The sequence below is a fragment of the Eucyclogobius newberryi genome, unplaced genomic scaffold (assembly GCF_026437365.1).
Source record: "Eucyclogobius newberryi isolate DKJ021-1_F unplaced genomic scaffold, fEucNew1.0.hap1 SCAF_12, whole genome shotgun sequence".
Classification (NCBI taxonomy): domain Eukaryota; kingdom Metazoa; phylum Chordata; class Actinopteri; order Gobiiformes; family Gobiidae; genus Eucyclogobius; species Eucyclogobius newberryi.
The window spans coordinates 14,530,838-14,547,147 of NW_027315746.1; the positions used below are offsets into that span (position 1 = coordinate 14,530,838).

The 16,310-nt window shown below is 41.4% G+C and overlaps 1 protein-coding gene across 1 annotated transcript in view; it reads right to left on the reverse strand.

Annotated features, from left to right (window-relative positions):
• Window positions 1–7,714: 7,714 nt before the first annotated feature.
• Window positions 7,715–16,310, reverse strand: part of chd7 (chromodomain helicase DNA binding protein 7) — a 53,383-nt gene continuing 44,787 nt past the window's right edge. Inside the window, exons 31-39 of the mRNA XM_072440914.1 lie at window positions 16,000–16,166; window positions 15,174–15,419; window positions 13,881–14,051; window positions 12,489–12,710; window positions 11,722–11,919; window positions 11,487–11,630; window positions 11,150–11,254; window positions 10,895–11,072; window positions 7,715–10,242 (exon numbers count right to left, since the gene is read on the reverse strand). Of these exons, the coding sequence (XP_072297015.1) occupies window positions 9,386–10,242; window positions 10,895–11,072; window positions 11,150–11,254; window positions 11,487–11,630; window positions 11,722–11,919; window positions 12,489–12,710; window positions 13,881–14,051; window positions 15,174–15,419; window positions 16,000–16,166 (2,288 nt within the window). The 3' untranslated portion in view covers window positions 7,715–9,385. The remainder of the gene's footprint in view (window positions 10,243–10,894; window positions 11,073–11,149; window positions 11,255–11,486; window positions 11,631–11,721; window positions 11,920–12,488; window positions 12,711–13,880; window positions 14,052–15,173; window positions 15,420–15,999; window positions 16,167–16,310) is intronic.

Sequence of the window (16,310 nt, forward strand, 5' to 3'; positions counted from 1 at the left end):
TCCCTCTCTTTCTTTCTTTCTGTCTTTCTGTCTCTCTCTCTATACCCCCACCTCTTTTTCTACCTCTCCCCATTCTTTCTTTGTATTTCTACACCTCTTCTCTCTCCTCTACCTCTTTCTATCTCCCTTACTTTCTCTTTCACTCTGTCTCCTATATAACTTCTCTCCATTTGCTGCTCTCTCTGTCTTTTCCTTTCCCTCCCTCTTCCCCCCCTCTCTCCTTGTCTTTTTTAACCCCCCTCTTCTCTATTTGTCATTTCCTTTCTCTCCCTCGTGGTCCCCTTCACCTTTCACTTCCTCTTTATATCACTGCCCTTCCCTCTCTCTCTCTCCTTACCCCCTCCTCACTCTCTCACACCACCTCTCTCTTTCTCTTCCTTTCCCTCCTTCTTTCCTCTCTATTTTCCTACCTGCTGCTTTTCTCCTTCTCCTATCTGGTCTCTCCCTCTCTCTCTATCTCTCTCTCTCTCTCTCTCTGTCCCACTATATACCCTCATACCCTCTCCTCTCTCTCTTTCTCTTCTTCTATTATGTTCTCATACGTTCTTCCTCTCTCTCTCTCTTCATGCTCCTCCCTCTCCTTCCCCCTCTTCCTCCCTCTCTAGATCCTCTATGTCCTCTCATACCCCCTTCCTCTCTCTCTCTCTCTCTCTCTCTCTCTCTCTCTCTCTCTCTCTCTCTCTCTCTCTCTCTCTCTCTCTTCATGCTCCTCCCTCTCTCCCTCCCTCTCTCCCTCCCTGTCACTCTCTGGGGGCGATCAATCACGCTGAAGGCAGTGGGCTGTAGGTGGTCAGGCCGGCGGCAGATGGCTCTTTATCGCTATCGGCGCTCAGGCCTCTCTCTCCATGACAACGGCGAGCGCAGAGCAGGAAGTGACACGTCGGTGGTCCACTGACTCCAGCCGAGCGCAAACACACTCATCTGGACGCAGACGCCACCGGGGCCAAAAGGGGTTATTTCATTCGTTTTTTGATGATCGTTGTGAAGTTTTGACAAAATAAGGAGGAAGTGTTGTAATTCAGGCCTTTTCCAGTTCTGCTCGGGCAAAATGTGTGAAATGAGGCAGAACAGAGCTGCTAAATTTGGAAAAATCGATTGCAGTTTTTGTGCGACGTCATGTGCAAATTAACAACACAAAGGGATTGTAAAAGTCTGACAACAGAAGATAAAGAATATTGTGTAGCCTTTTATTGTGAAAGTAAAACACAGGACGTGTTGTTTCTGTTCAACATGTGTTTGTCTTTTTCGAACAATAAGCTAAAAATTGACAGATAAATTACAAAAACACTTATTGTTGTTATTATTATTATTATTAGGCCCGAGCGCCACAAGCTGGCGAGAGGCCTATTAATCTCGTAAGGCCGTGCGAAGCACGGCTGCGAAAGTGCGCACATAGTGCGCACGAAATCGAGCGCGAAGCGCTCGCCCACTTCCAAACACTCACTAACGCACTCCTTCACTCATGCACGCCCCGTGCATACTAATTAGTAGTAGGAAAATGGAACATTACCGTTGTAAACGGGCGAAGCCCGTGCAAAAGTGCGCACTAAACGAGCACTTTACATTGAGATGACGACCGCGAAGCGGTCGTCATCCCCATATAAAGCACTCATTTGCCCTAAGTAGCTCACGAATACGTTCCCCATCTCTTGCATGTTCCGTGCATATAAGCATGTAATGCAAAAATTGAACATTATTCCTGTATAGAGGGCCAAAAACACAAAGTGGGCGGAGCCCACTCAAAATTAACGAAAGTACCCCTCAGTGACCAGGGACCCACACCATGAGGTAGGAAAGCACGAGCGCTTTCCGAAAATGTATAGTTTATGATATTTGAAAAATGGGAAACATTGTTTTCGCATCGGAATATTATTCTTTCTTCTTTCTTTCTTCTCGGGACCAACCCCCCTATTTTTCACCCAGTGAACATTGACGAAAAGTCACAAAAATTTGCACACCTCTAAAAATCGTGCCTCTCTACATTCTGGCTATTTCCCTTTTCTAAAATAAAATAAATTGGCGCGTCAGCGCCCCCAAATGTACCAAAAATGCATTGAGAGATGGGAAATGACCCAAAAAAAATCTGATCGTAGAATCATGAAATTTGGCGCAGAGGTAGATGGTGACAAGAGAAGTAAAAAATATTACTACGGCAACGCCGTCCGCCCAACCAAATGTCGGCCATATTGCTTCAAAAATGGCTAAACATGACTTCGGAGTTTTTCCAAACGTTGTACTTTTACGAACTCCTCCCAGGGCGTTGGCCCTAAAAAGCTGAAATTTGGTGAAAATGCTACTGAGTGGGACATCAAAAGTTATTCAAATTACATTGATACCTGTCACGGTCTCTGAGCGGCGAAGCCGCAAACTGTAGCTAGAATTTCAGAAATCTCCCAAATTTTACATTTCTGCCGTTTGCGCAGATAAAGTCCGAATTGCGTCAAATTAGAATCAGTTGTTAAACTCTTTGCCCTAAACCTACTTGAAGTGAAATAAATTAATTTGGAGCCACAGCGCCCCCTACAGATTTTATATGGAGGTTAAATGTTTAGTTTTGCGAAATTATATGAAATTTGACACACAACTCAATTTTAGCATCCCCATCAAAAAAGTCAATGAGACCCATGTCATAATTGTTATGGCTTTGCCGTAGCGATGATCAAAACCTTCCATGTTATTCCAATGGGGAAATCGCCAGAACATGTTTACACTTTAGACTTTCACGAACTCCTCTTAGGGCGTTAGCCCTATTAACCTGAAATTTGGTGAGACTCATCTTCAAGGGTGGACCATCAAAAGTTATCCACATTTTTATTCAAAGAGTCACGGTGTCTGTGCGGCAAAGCCGCACATTTTGCCAAGAATTCAAAATAAAATTGCTTTTTGATGGTAAAACAAAGGGGAGAAGATGTGACAGCGTCACAGATTCAGCAGTAGATGTAATAAAAGGAAAATTGGGGCGCGTTAGCGCCCCCTCCTCTTGCGGCGTGGCGGCCGCGTGGCGAGGGCCGATCATTGCCGCTTGCGGCTATATTTATTAATTATATTTGTTTGTGTTTTATACAGTTATATATAATAGAATTTAGTCACTTCACTCCAAAGTGTCTTAGTTAACCAGCATCTTTATTCGTAGGCTAAATTTACAAGGATTATTAGGATTTGGAAAGAAATTAGAAGTTTATGCTACTTTTTTGCATTTTTTACTTTCAAATAGCTAGTACTTTTCTGTACAGTGTTTTTGTTTCTTCCTGATACCCTCTGAGCTTGTGGTCTTGTCCAGTTTGGGTCAGATATTTGGTCAGATTACAGAGATGCGTCTTATCTTGAAGAGCTTTTACCAGCTTGTCTTTAATCGGCCGAGAATGTCACAGTCTTGATTTACTGCAGGGAGCTGGACTCTGAGGTGGTAATTATTGGCCCTTTTGGGTAATGAGCACAAATAGATAAAAATAGAACAGAACAGAAAATGGACACGAAAAAGAATGGCAACAATTAATGATCAGGAAACAAATATCTTTTATTTTCACACACTGGCAGAAGTATCAGAAGAAAATCCACGGAATCCAACCCACAACCTGTTCACCTCTTCTCTTGTGCAAAAATACAATAAAATAACCTTAAATATAAATTGGAGTTTGAATTATGATGGTTTAAATAACAAAATAGCTGATCTCTGAGGCTCGTTCTGGTGCCGAAGACTTGAACATTTATATTGGCTGGCTGTTGTAAATCGCATGTCTGACTCAAACCATCAGGATTATGATCAACAAAATGCAGCGTTTGTTTGTAAATCAGTTTGATCTGAGTTGGATCTGGTTTAATCTGAGTAAAGGCGTAACAACAGTGCTGGCTCAGCGGCCTGGCATCGCACTCACAGACAAATGCACCACAGAAACGACAGGAGACGGGACGCCAAACAGATATTAACTGTGATTTAGGGACATTTTTGTGCTCTGTAGAAGGGAAATATGTATTTAGAATGTATAATTGAGAAAACTAAGACTGGGTGAGGGGGTTTTCACTTTGATAATTTCTTAAAATATGTCAAATTACATTCAATACACATTTTGTCAACATAAACAAGGCAGATTTTCAACTCTGAATCTGCTCCAAATAATATGCTTCTGTTTTGGACTATTTTTGGCTGTGAAAGGCCTGTCACAAAACCACATTTCAAAGTGCTTTACAGAAAATGATCACAATAAACTATAATATTTACTAATGCCTCATTTTCAAAGTATTGATCTAAAAAACAACAACATGAATTGCAATAAATAAATGAATAGCAGTACTTATTTAGTATCTATAATGATCATACAAATTATGAAATCTTGTCGTACTTCAATATTCAATGTATAAATTATAAATATTTAGCCCCAAAAAATACTGTTCCAGATATTATTTATTGAACGATAATATGTCATTATTGTGACCGGGTGTTCCGGTTTCCTCTAATAGGCTCCTCCCCTCTGGGGCCAGGACTCCCCTGAAAAAGAGACTTTCCTCCTGGTTAAATAAAGGTCAATGAATATTTGTGAATGTGTTTCCTCAATGCAAATGTATAATTTCGACAATAATAACAAGCGTCCACTTGATATAATAAAGCCTCAGTAATAACAGAATCTTCAGTTTTGAGAGAGTGAATTTTGGCTCGTAAGTCATTATCATAACGCTTAAACTCATGCATAAAATATACCAGTGTAAATAATTTATGTGAGTGGATTTTGTTTGGGAAAAAATATATAAAAAATCCTTATAGACCAAATATAAATGATTGAGCTTATTTCAAATCAATCCACAGATGAAATGTTGACTTGACTGAGCTGCCATGTCTGTTTTGTTTCCTGGAAGTCTGAGAGTTGGAGGGTGAGGGTGAGGAGAGGGGGCCGAGGGGGCAGAGGGGGCAGAGGGGCGGCTGGTAGATTTCACGTCCCACTTCCTCTAACGGGGCGATTAGGCCAGACGTCTGTCATGCACTCAGCTCCGCTCGCTCTGCCTGCCTAGAAACACACTCAGGACCTGGAGGAGCTGAGGTCTGGACTAGTGAAGGACTCGTCTGTGATACCTGATTTAGAACTAGCATTATAAAGGTTAAGGTTTATTTTTTTTATTGAAGTTTACATGTCAGGTGAGGCATTTAAATAAAAATATATATAATATCACCTTTGGACAAATGCAAAATGAATATATTGAGTATATCATCTATGATTTTTTTTTTTTTTTTAGCAAAGTCTGTAAAGATCTGTGTGAAAATAGAAATAAAAACCTCAAATCTTACAAATAAAAGGATATTTTTGAACTTTTTACTGTCCATTCCTTTTTAGTGCCATACTAAAGCCAAAATGTGAGCTTATTTCTGATGACTGCCAAAATAATATCGTCTGATTATTATTATTAGTCATAAAATCACCCAGAATATTGAACTTTTGTTGATATTGCCTCCTCTAAACCTCAATAATCTATCAATCATCAATAATTTTGAGGGGTGACTTCAGGAAAGGAAACTAGGTCGAGTCCTAGCATTGTGTGACATTAGTGGCTTAATAGTATAGTCATCTTCTTGTTACATGATAATACATTAGAATGATTTAGTATGTAGTAGGTTTATTTTTCACAAACCACATATACTATGAATGAATCTATTATGAATTGGAAATTGTTTGTTAAAAACAGTCAAATTTAGTTACCCTATAAAAATATAACAGAAACAATGCACCAAAAGACAATTTACTGTATTTCAATTGTTAAGTTTCACAATTGTACAGTCGCTCTGTATAAACCCTTTAATGTCATCCGAATGTTCAGAATTGCAGAGGAGGCAGCAAAAAGAAGAAGAGCATATACACTTTCAATTATTAACTGAAATAAGGAACAGTTCTGAATTTCCAGGTGAGAAATGTCCTTTGTGTTTCCATTTCTATAAAATAAGATGGAAAAAACACTATATTTTAGCCTCAACATTTTAATTGAGTTTTTTTTTCTTTTCTTTTTGCCTCATTCTAGAATTAAATTTTTTGGTGTTTCCAAACTTGTAAACAGTCTATAGCACTTTTTGATTTTGATATGGTAAAAAGTATAAAAAAAAAATAAGTTTATCATTATAATCTCATATATAAAACACAGAGAAATTGGACTAAACCCAGAACTGAACCTAGGCCTGGACTAGAAGACTAAAGCAGGAAGGGGAGAATTATTTTTTTTGTTTTATTAATAACATTCTGTTCAAAGTGTAATTTTAAACATGTCCGAGAGCATCAACATTTGAGAAAAGATTGAAACGTGAACTTCAAAACTATTGCAAGAATCTTGTGCATATCAGAGCATGTTTGCACGGGTCTGAACTAAGTTGTCAGCTTTGTTTCCTTAAGATATTTTATTTATTATTTGCAAGAAATAATTTTACTGTAATAATTTGTGACGTGTCTTATTGTGATTTCAATTCACTTCCAACTAGTTTTAAAACCCTAAAACCAGGTCTGCATCACTCGACCGGGGCCAAAGCAGGACCAAACCAAGATGAGTGTGAACATGTAGGTCTCTATAATAACGGACTGTCTGGGTGAGTTTGAGTCCCCGCACAGGCTGGTGCACAGTCCACACGCACACGCTGGCCGCCTGTCAGTTTGAGTTCTGTCAGCAGGTCCAGCGGGAGAGCAGCCATTTTTTTACACACAACAAACACCCACAGAGTCAGACCCCTCCCTGTTTCACACTGCACCTCCATCTGACCCAGATCTTTTGTTCAAATCACAGGTTATGCTACTCTTTACTGTTTTATTGTTACTATTATATTTGGAGACATACTATTCACCCGTTAACTTGTACAGGCAGAGTCAAGATATATCTACATATTATGTCTAGGTATTTGTAATTATGGGTTTTTAGAGAAGAAGTCGGTGAATCCCTTAATTTTTTCCAGGAATTTTGAATATCAAATTTGACTTTTTACAGTGTCCAGATTACTTTTTCTACAAATGTGTTTTGTAATTCATGCTTTGAAGGCCACTGTAGATTAGACTAGAGGGGGCAAATGAGCACCTATATATTTCAGTTGGAATTGATCGCGAGAAATAGTTACAATTTAACTGATTAATTGCAGTCAAAGCTGGAGTAATACAGGAAATGCCCAACATCCAACAATGCTAAAAGTATTAGGGACTAACAAGTGAATTGATCTCGGCTCTAGAAAGGGCTAGTCGTGATCTAATCCTGTTACTCATCTCTTTGCTCACACAGACACCTTCCCCGCCCACTCTTCCCACTGGTCAGCCTCTTTCATGCTGTGTGGGAGTGACAGGTTTATTTACCAATCTCGGTGAGGTCTGAACCCTCCCCTCAGGAGCTTCAGATGACTTTCATTGCCTCTTAAGGGTATATACACAACATGAACTGTAATCAAAATTATGCACTTTACACACCCTCAACTCTAAACACCTACAGGTACATTATCCCTAGTTTTCCCCTGTGCTGTACTCGACGTCACTCCTTCATGCGAGTCGTGGCTTATCTAAATGAGTTATTAAAATTTGATCATGTTTTAGTCAAAGTAGTATTCCAATTCTGAACAAACCTTCCCCCAACACTGTTAGATTGTAATGAAACAGCCAAAGAGAAAATAAGTTTGTATACACCTTCGAAATGTATTGGAATAAGAAATCTACCGTAGTGTGAAACTTTTATTTATTACTTTTGCATAAGGACAATGCAGACAGAGTTTGGTTTCCTAGGCGAATATCATGATTCACTTTTATTAAAAGCATCATAGCTACAATTCATCATACATGATGTCTCCAAAAAAACAAAACAAAAAAGACACACACCAAAAAAAAAAAAGGAAAAACATTTACATGGTATGTCTGTAAACTTCAAGGCTAGATAAGAATTTTGAGGTAATGCTCTTCAGCTTGCTGGCTAAAAGTAACAAAAAGTCCATTTTCAAGAAAAGTAGCTAAGTAATAAAGGTACCTGATTATTTTAACTCTTTAACACCAGTGCATCAACAGGAACAGAGTGAGACAAAATTGATTGCAGTACATATCTGTCATTTACAGTTTTCTCTATTCATACGACACTTGTGGTTATTCATAAAGTGTGTGGCATGTGTGGGGTGAGTGATGTTGGACATTCAAAAGCTGCCTTGGTTATTGCCGTCTCAGCATCAGCAGAAAAGGGGCTCTGTGACAGTGAAGGTGACCCCATCTCTGTCCAGTCAGCCCTGTGAAGCCGGGATGAGTCTGCCTGTCTGCTGGAGCAAGTGTAGTAGACCTGGCCACAGTGAATGTACTTCCAAATATCTGAACCTCTCGAGGCGCTCGGGAATGGGCACGAAACAACTCAAGCACCCCGTGTGTGCTTTTCAAGTATTTCAAATGGACTCTGAAATGTGTGTGCTGTGGGGCCAGGCCAGAGTCAGTGTGTTTGACTAGAACAGTCTTAATTAAGAGAATAAACGAGGGAGCAGCACTTGGTCTGAAACTATCTGCAAAAATGTATAGCAAAAATAACTTTAAAACAACCTTTCATTGTGGCAGCAAGTGGGAAATCAATCAGCTGATGTGCCTCCTTAAATAAAGAACCATCTACCTGAAGTTCCACTGCTCTAGTCTATTCACAGGAATCCTCAATAGGGGGCGCTGTTGGGGCCATCACTCATCTATAGAGGGACTGGACCAGGCAGTAGACAAACTGGGTTAAACAGTGTGGGACTGACAGTACTGGTTCACTCAGAGTCTAGAAACAGTCTAACTGAGGGTTCTTTAGTGTGTGCGGGTGAAATAATGTCCAGGCAGTGAGTGAGACTGTCCTTTTATTGGATATGTGAGAACTAAAAACACCTGGTCTAAAGTAAAACAGCTAAATCAACCATTATATTTTCCTTCGCAGCAGCTTTGTCAGACAGGTTAGCTGGATAATAATGCCATTTGAGGAGCACTGATTCATGATACGCTGCCAGCAACAAACAATCCTGAAAAAGAAGGAGTCGAAACTAAAGAGAACCATGGTTTGAGAGCTGAAAGCAGCAATAATAATAATAATAACAATAATAATAGTAATAGTGGAACCTGGTAAGTCCTACTGAGAGATGGTGAGAAAAGAATGGGCACAAAGGCCTCGACCAGAAAAATAGAAACAGTCTTTGTGAGGATTTTCCCTGACTAAACTATCGCTCAAAGAGACTTGACACACCTCTGCCTCTCTGACGTATAGCAAATACACCTGGCCCAAAAAACAAACTGAAAAATCAACAACAATTTAAAAGAGGAAAAAAAAAACACAACGAAAAAATAAAGTCAGTCGTTAAAAGTTTGGATATTTCTGCTGGAGGCGCGTAAACGTGAAGAGGTCAGAGGTGAGGAAATGTCCAAGGCCAGTTTCAGTTCATGTTTCAGTCACTTTTGTCCTTCTGTGGCGACTCCGCCTCCTCATCGTCCTCGTCCTCATCCTCCGCGGCCATCGTCCCGTCGTCCAGCAGAGAATCTTGGGCCGTGTCCAGTTCATCCTCCTCTGCTGCTGCGTCCATTTCAGACTTGTCCTTCTCGTTGCTTTGGGACTCCGAGGGCCCCGCGGCGCCCCCTAGAGCCCCCGCCATGGCAGTCTGCAGCTCGGCCAGCGTAGAGGCAGAAGGGAAGCCCGGCATGAGCCCACCAAGCCCCGGAGGTAAGAACATGGAGGGGTAGAGCAGTCCTGGAGCGACCGTGGAGAGTAGGAAGGGGTTGAAGGCAAGAGAGTTGGCGGACATCCCGGCGGCGGCCAGCAGGGCGGCAGCATCTCCGTTAAGTGTGGCATTGCCCGCAGTCGTGGAGGACTGTGTTGCCGACTCTAGTTTATCCGAATTCGCCGCCGAAGGTTTGGCATGTCCTTCGACTTTCTTCCTCTTTGAGTTTGGTTCCTCGTCCTCGCCTCCTTCATCCTCCTCTCCGTCTTTGCCCTCGTCCTCGTCGGACGTGCAGTTGGCGGCTGCAGATGCAGCGGCTGCAGATTGACTGGAGGTGGCAGTGGCGGCCGCAGCAGCCAGGTTGCCACCAAACAGACTTCCCAGACTGAACATGTTGGGCAGAGCGGCCATATTGGCAAGGCCACCCACTCCCGGCATCATCAGGGGCAGCATGGCCGCTGCCTGTTTGGGGTCAGCGCTGGGGAAGGCCATGAGTCCAGCAGCCAACTGCAAAGACTGGAGGCTCTGAAGAGAAGACAGGTCCATACCACCAAACAGACTGTTGAGCAGCAGAGGGTTGATGCCTCCTGGAACACAAATGTATTTATTGTTCAAGTTATTTTTCAAATCAGCAGGAACAGAAAAGGATACTTCAAAGCAAGCTTCTTTTTGGCACACACATTGGACACATCAGAAAGTCAGAGCAATAATGTTCTAGTCCAAGTTAACAGTGACCACACCTAAATCAAGACTCAAGTCTAAAAACAGAATAAAAATGTATTAAAAAGTCTGCACTGAATTGGATGAAGACTAGGATAAACCCCATCTTGGCACTAACGTAGTCAGCAGACTTACTTTTAAAAAGAACACATTTTACCTTTAAAAATGTTCACAAAGGCTGTATTTTTAAGCAAGTGAAAAGATTTTGGAATTAGCAAAGTTATCCTTGAGATTGTGTATAAAAGCCTTGTGGAGAGCATTTGAACTTTTAACTGATGTGGTACGGAAACTTGAGTGTGCAGAGGAAGAACTGCAGCGTGAACATGAGCTCAAAAGATCATAGGACGCCTCAGAGGCCTTTTAGTCTATGAAGAGCTCTGAAGGAAAAGGGCTGTGCACATTATTCAGGACTCTCCCCTTTGCACAGCCACTTTGGACCATCACCTTCTGGAAGTGAAGAGGTTTCTTGGCAATAGTACCGTAATACACTCTTTAGTGTGGCGATGATGTGTAACTCACCTGCAGAGGACGCCGCTGAGGCCAGAGAAGCTTGAGCTGAATGAGCCGCTGCCACTTGTGCCGCCGCTGCAGCTTTGGCGATTTCAGATTTGGGTCGACGCCCCCTTCGTCTGACACCCTCCTCTCTCACCACCGGGCCGGTCAGGAGGCGGTCAAACATGGCTTCAGGGAGGAAACCCTGTGTGTAGGAAAGGATTGGGTTAGCAATTACCCTTCACATCAAATACACAGTGCAATCATGACAAAAGTACTTACAGACTGTTTGACAATGTCGGTCCAGTCGGGGGCAATAGAAAACTCCGGGTTCTCCAAAAGCCATCTGGAAAGCTCCTTCATTGGTGGAGCCATAGCACCACCCATCTAAACAACAAAGGATAAACAATGAGTGACCAGTACTTAAAAGAGGCTGTACCCATTTTTACTCCATTGGGGTCAAAATGAGACAAAGTGTGCAATAAACTCATTGTAGTGAATAGTTGGGAGGCTTTTAAGACAGAAAAATCGGGTACAGTGCCTTTTAAAAGGTAGGGAAATGTTGCACACATACATATATTATTACATTCTAAGATGAACCACTATTGGATGCACTTGCCTTGCGTCCATTGCGTCTGTTGACCACAGGCACCCTCTCTTCTCCGGTCAGGGTGTTGATGTCAATCTTGTTTGGGTTTCGACAGCGATGGCGTTTCTGCTTGGGCTTTGAGAACTGAGCCAGGAGCATTTCTGTGTCAGTCTTCTGCAAGCAAAGCAAGAAGGCCAAGTTAGTAATAGATCAATGTAACTTCCAATTGCATACATTAGAAGTTCGCCAAAGCTACAAGACTTACTGGTGCGAATCCTGGCACGTCCATCGCAAATGAAGGGTTCTGCCTCAGCCACTCCCCCAGGTCTTTGTTGGACAATGCAGCCTCTTCGTCGTCCAGGCTTCCAGAGGCCAGAGAGCGGCCGCTGGGGCTCTGGTCAGGAACAGCGATGGGTCTGCTGGCAGCCTCCACAGTGGCCACCTTCACAGTCTCTGCCTCATCCTAAAAAACAAACTTAGCTTTAGTAAAGCATCCAAATTATCTTTCATTGCATAGAAAACCCTGAAATCATCTTAATTGTAAGAATGATCTGAATACCAGGCCTGTAGCTAACGATTCATTTGATAATCGAGGAATCTAGAGAATATTTTTTTCAATTCATTGATTTGCTGTTGAGATTGCAAATAGACTATATTTTACGATAAAGCTAAAGTGATGCTGCTTGAGAATATCTTAAGACTATACTTTAAACACAAAATTGTACACACATTGAGCACAAAATTGTACACATTTACATCTATTTTTGCTCATAACGCCTCTTCTGTGGCATCAAGGAGTCTGTTTATAGTCCACTTAATGATTATTCAATTACATTAGTTGATTGTTTCAATAATTGGTCGCGATTCAACGATTCACCTTCAGCTCTACAAAATCCAACTTATGTAAATGTATGTTGGACCTACAAATACTGAATTGCATATCACACAGTAAATACACAAAGAAATATCTCCATCTAGTAGTGTTAAGGGTTAAGATTGACTTTCCCCCCTTAAGTCATGTGTTCCACTTACCCCCGAGGGCCTCTTGTTTCCCATATACATCATATCCAGAGTCTCCACATTTTTCCTGCGTCCGCGCCTCCTCCTCATCATCAGAGGGAGATCCAGGTCCAGGGACCCATTGGCCCTGTGTCCCGTGGACGAGGCCTGCAGCAGGTCCATCTGAGCTTTGAGGGAGGAGCTAATGCCACTGGAGAAACTGGCCAATGAGGCGGAGCCTTTGTGGTGCATACCCTGGAAACAAGATCAAGATAAAGTTGGACTTGACTCAAGATTGTGCACATGTGCGTAAAATGATTGAGCTTTTTACACCTCTTGAGAAGCAGTAGTTTTAGTGTTACAATCACAGCAGAAAAATTAACAACAGAACAACACAATCTATGAATCATGCAAAAATCTCGTCTCGTTCTTGTGGACCAAAACTTCGTGCAGTCTCGTGGAAACCATGTCTTGTCATATCCCTGGTAAATATCTCTTCAGATCTGCCCTTTATGCATTCATTTCTACACTCGACCAGGTTCATTTGCATCACAGGATACATGTCAGAACATTTACTGTATTATTTGAATGCGTTTATTTAGGCTCGTATCAAATTACTGCCATTATGATCGCATCTCAAACTGAAAGAAACTGGGCAACAGCAAACTTATTGAGGCCTTATATTTTCCGACTTTGAAGAAACAACAACAACAACAACAACAACAACAACAACAACAACAACAACAACAACAACAACAACAACAACAACAACAACAACAACAACAACAACAACAACAACAACAACAACAACAACAACAACAACAACAACAACAACAACAACAACAACAACAACAACAACAACAACAACAACAACAACAACAACAACAACAACAACAACAACAACAACAACAACAACAACAACAACAACAACAACAACAACAACAACAACAACAACAACAACAACAACAACAACAACAACAACAACAACAACAACAACAACAACAACAACAACAACAACAACAACAACAACAACAACAACAACAACAACAACAACAACAACAACAACAACAACAACAACAACAACAACAACAACAACAACAACAACAACAACAACAACAACAACAACAACAACAACAACAACAACAACAACAACAACAACAACAACAACAACAACAACAACAACAACAACAACAACAACAACAACAACAACAACAACAACAACAACAACAACAACAACAACAACAACAACAACAACAACAACAACAACAACAACAACAACAACAACAACAACAACAACAACAACAACAACAACAACAACAACAACAACAACAACAACAACAACAACAACAACAACAACAACAACAACAACAACAACAACAACAACAACAACAACAACAACAACAACAACAACAACAACAACCTTACCTTGGTCAAGTCCATGGCCTGGCTCTGAGCGTCTGGGGTGGAGTGACTCTCTCGGAGCTGAGCCACCATCTCCATCAGGTTACGCCTCTTCGCCGCTCGCTCCGCCTCGATCTCAATCTTCCTCCTCCTCCTGCGCCGCTGTTTGGGCAATCCCAGGCCGAGAGCGTCCTCCTGCAGCGGACGGGCGTTACTTACAGGTGTGTCACGTGTGCGAGGCGTTGATGTACTGGACAATAAGCCAAGTTAAGCCCCGGAATAATAATTAATCCATTAGCCTGTTCCGACATACTAAACTATACATGCTCCAGGGATCCTTTTAATGCTTCACTTTCATGCTTAATATGATCAACTCATTAACGCCGCGGAAACGCAAGCCAACATGGTGTACATTTGAATGATTCATATAAATATCTAATGTGTTTGAAGAGAATGTCATGTCCAGTGTTTCTCTGGATTCTTACAGACTTTCCACTGAAAATGATACAGTATGATCCTTGTTCACAGCTTGAGTCTCAATAATCACAACTCTGTATGTACGGTACTAGAGTTGTCAGTTGACTAATGAAATTCATGGTCGACTAAAGACATGTCCTGTCGATCGACTAGTTTTGTTTTTGTATCGTCTGAGAGATATTTGTATCGAAGCAGTGGTCCTTTAGCATTTACACACAGCATAAACAAAAGATTACAAAAAATATATTGAAAAGTGGGGTGAAACTGGCAAAAGCTCTCAAAACATTTCAGTATTTCTATAATTTGACCATGTACCTGACCACAACTGCACTCGCAAGTCTACAAATGGACAAAAACAGCATTTTAAAACAGGAAAGTATTCGTAAAAAAAAAAAAAGGTATTTATATGTAAAAGCGCAGATTAAACTAATTTCTTCTCCTTGCTCCTGTTGTCTCGTATAAATCCTTCTAATCTTAAAAAAAAATAATTGGTCAAGTAATAAACATTTTGATTGAATAAGACAATCGACTAATCCACTAAAAGCCAATTCAGTGACATGTCGCAATCAAATTAATATCTTAATGGTCCCAATTACCAAATCGCTGCAAGTCTATAATTATATAATTCCTTCTTTCAAATGTTAATGCTCCTGGATGTTGATGAAGTACACTTTGAAAGGACCAAACTATTAAAATGTTTTTCAATAAAATCACAATTCACTGTTTTGTTCAAATTGTTCAGCCCCGTCTAGTGTGTACAGTACTTGAACTTTGTGCATTGCCTTTAATCATCGCTTCTTCTCTTCCACTGTAAAAGTAAAGCAGACTTTTGACACGTACATGGACTTGTGGAGACAGCGTGGTGTCCTCACTCCCGCTGTAGCCGGTGTGGAGGCCGGCCATCGCCAGCTCGGCCAAGCTCCGCCGCTGCTCCATCCCCGCGGCGACAGACGGCGTGGAGATGGACGAGCTGTGTCCAGGCAACAGGTTTCCATGGAAGTCAAAGATGTGGCGCCGGTTCACAGGCCACTTCCCCTTCAGCACGGCCTCGCAGATGTTGTCCATTCTGTTGATCATCACTCGGTCCTGGGGACAAAATTCGACAGTTTGGTTGGAGTTTCGAGTACGCAACTGAAGGGCGAGACTTTGATCAAAATGAATATGTAGATACTTTTCAGCTCATCTTGACTGGACTATGATGACTATAAAACATCTTATAAGCTTGTTTGAAGGACTGCGCTTCAAGTTTATTTTTTAGTGCGCGGCTTTTTTAAATACTTTCCATAATAGACGATATACACAATATTCTAATTTAGCTCATCTCCAAAACCACAATTGCAATATTATTCATTTGTAGATATAACTCTCACTTCTACTGTCTGCTATACAAATTAAAGTTGTCCACCATTCGAATATTAGTAGAAGATTAATCTGTCCTCAAGTACTCCAGATGTCTTTAACTTGAAGGCTGGTTTGATCCCGGTTTAGTCCAGATGTAAACTTTTCTTGGTCCTGTTCCAGACCTGGTTTCATTAAAATCCTTTAGAGCAAATCTATACATTTCTAATTGATTTGTTCTTATCCCTTTTTTCCGCACTGCATTGATTAAAACCATTAAACCTTGGACTATGTTTTGTGGTTGAGATTAAAGCCCCATCTTGCTCACCTTGGGCCAGAAGGAGAAGGCAAACGTGCGATCCTGTAAAGCCTGCAGAGCCAGGGTTTCTGGGAGGTCGTCGGGACAGAATCCGTCTCTAGTTTCATCTCGGGCCGTTGTGCTCAAAGACGCAATGCTTTCCTCGTCAAAGTTCTTCTGCTCGGAGGCCGCGCTCGCTGCAATGGGACAGAGGGAAATCACATGGATACTTAATTAAAACGCTTTTCAAATAGTCATCATGGGATAAAGCTAATTTGTTGTCTCCTCTGGAACTTGGACTCATTAGAACACTGCCAAGTCATGAGGGGGGATGGGAAATA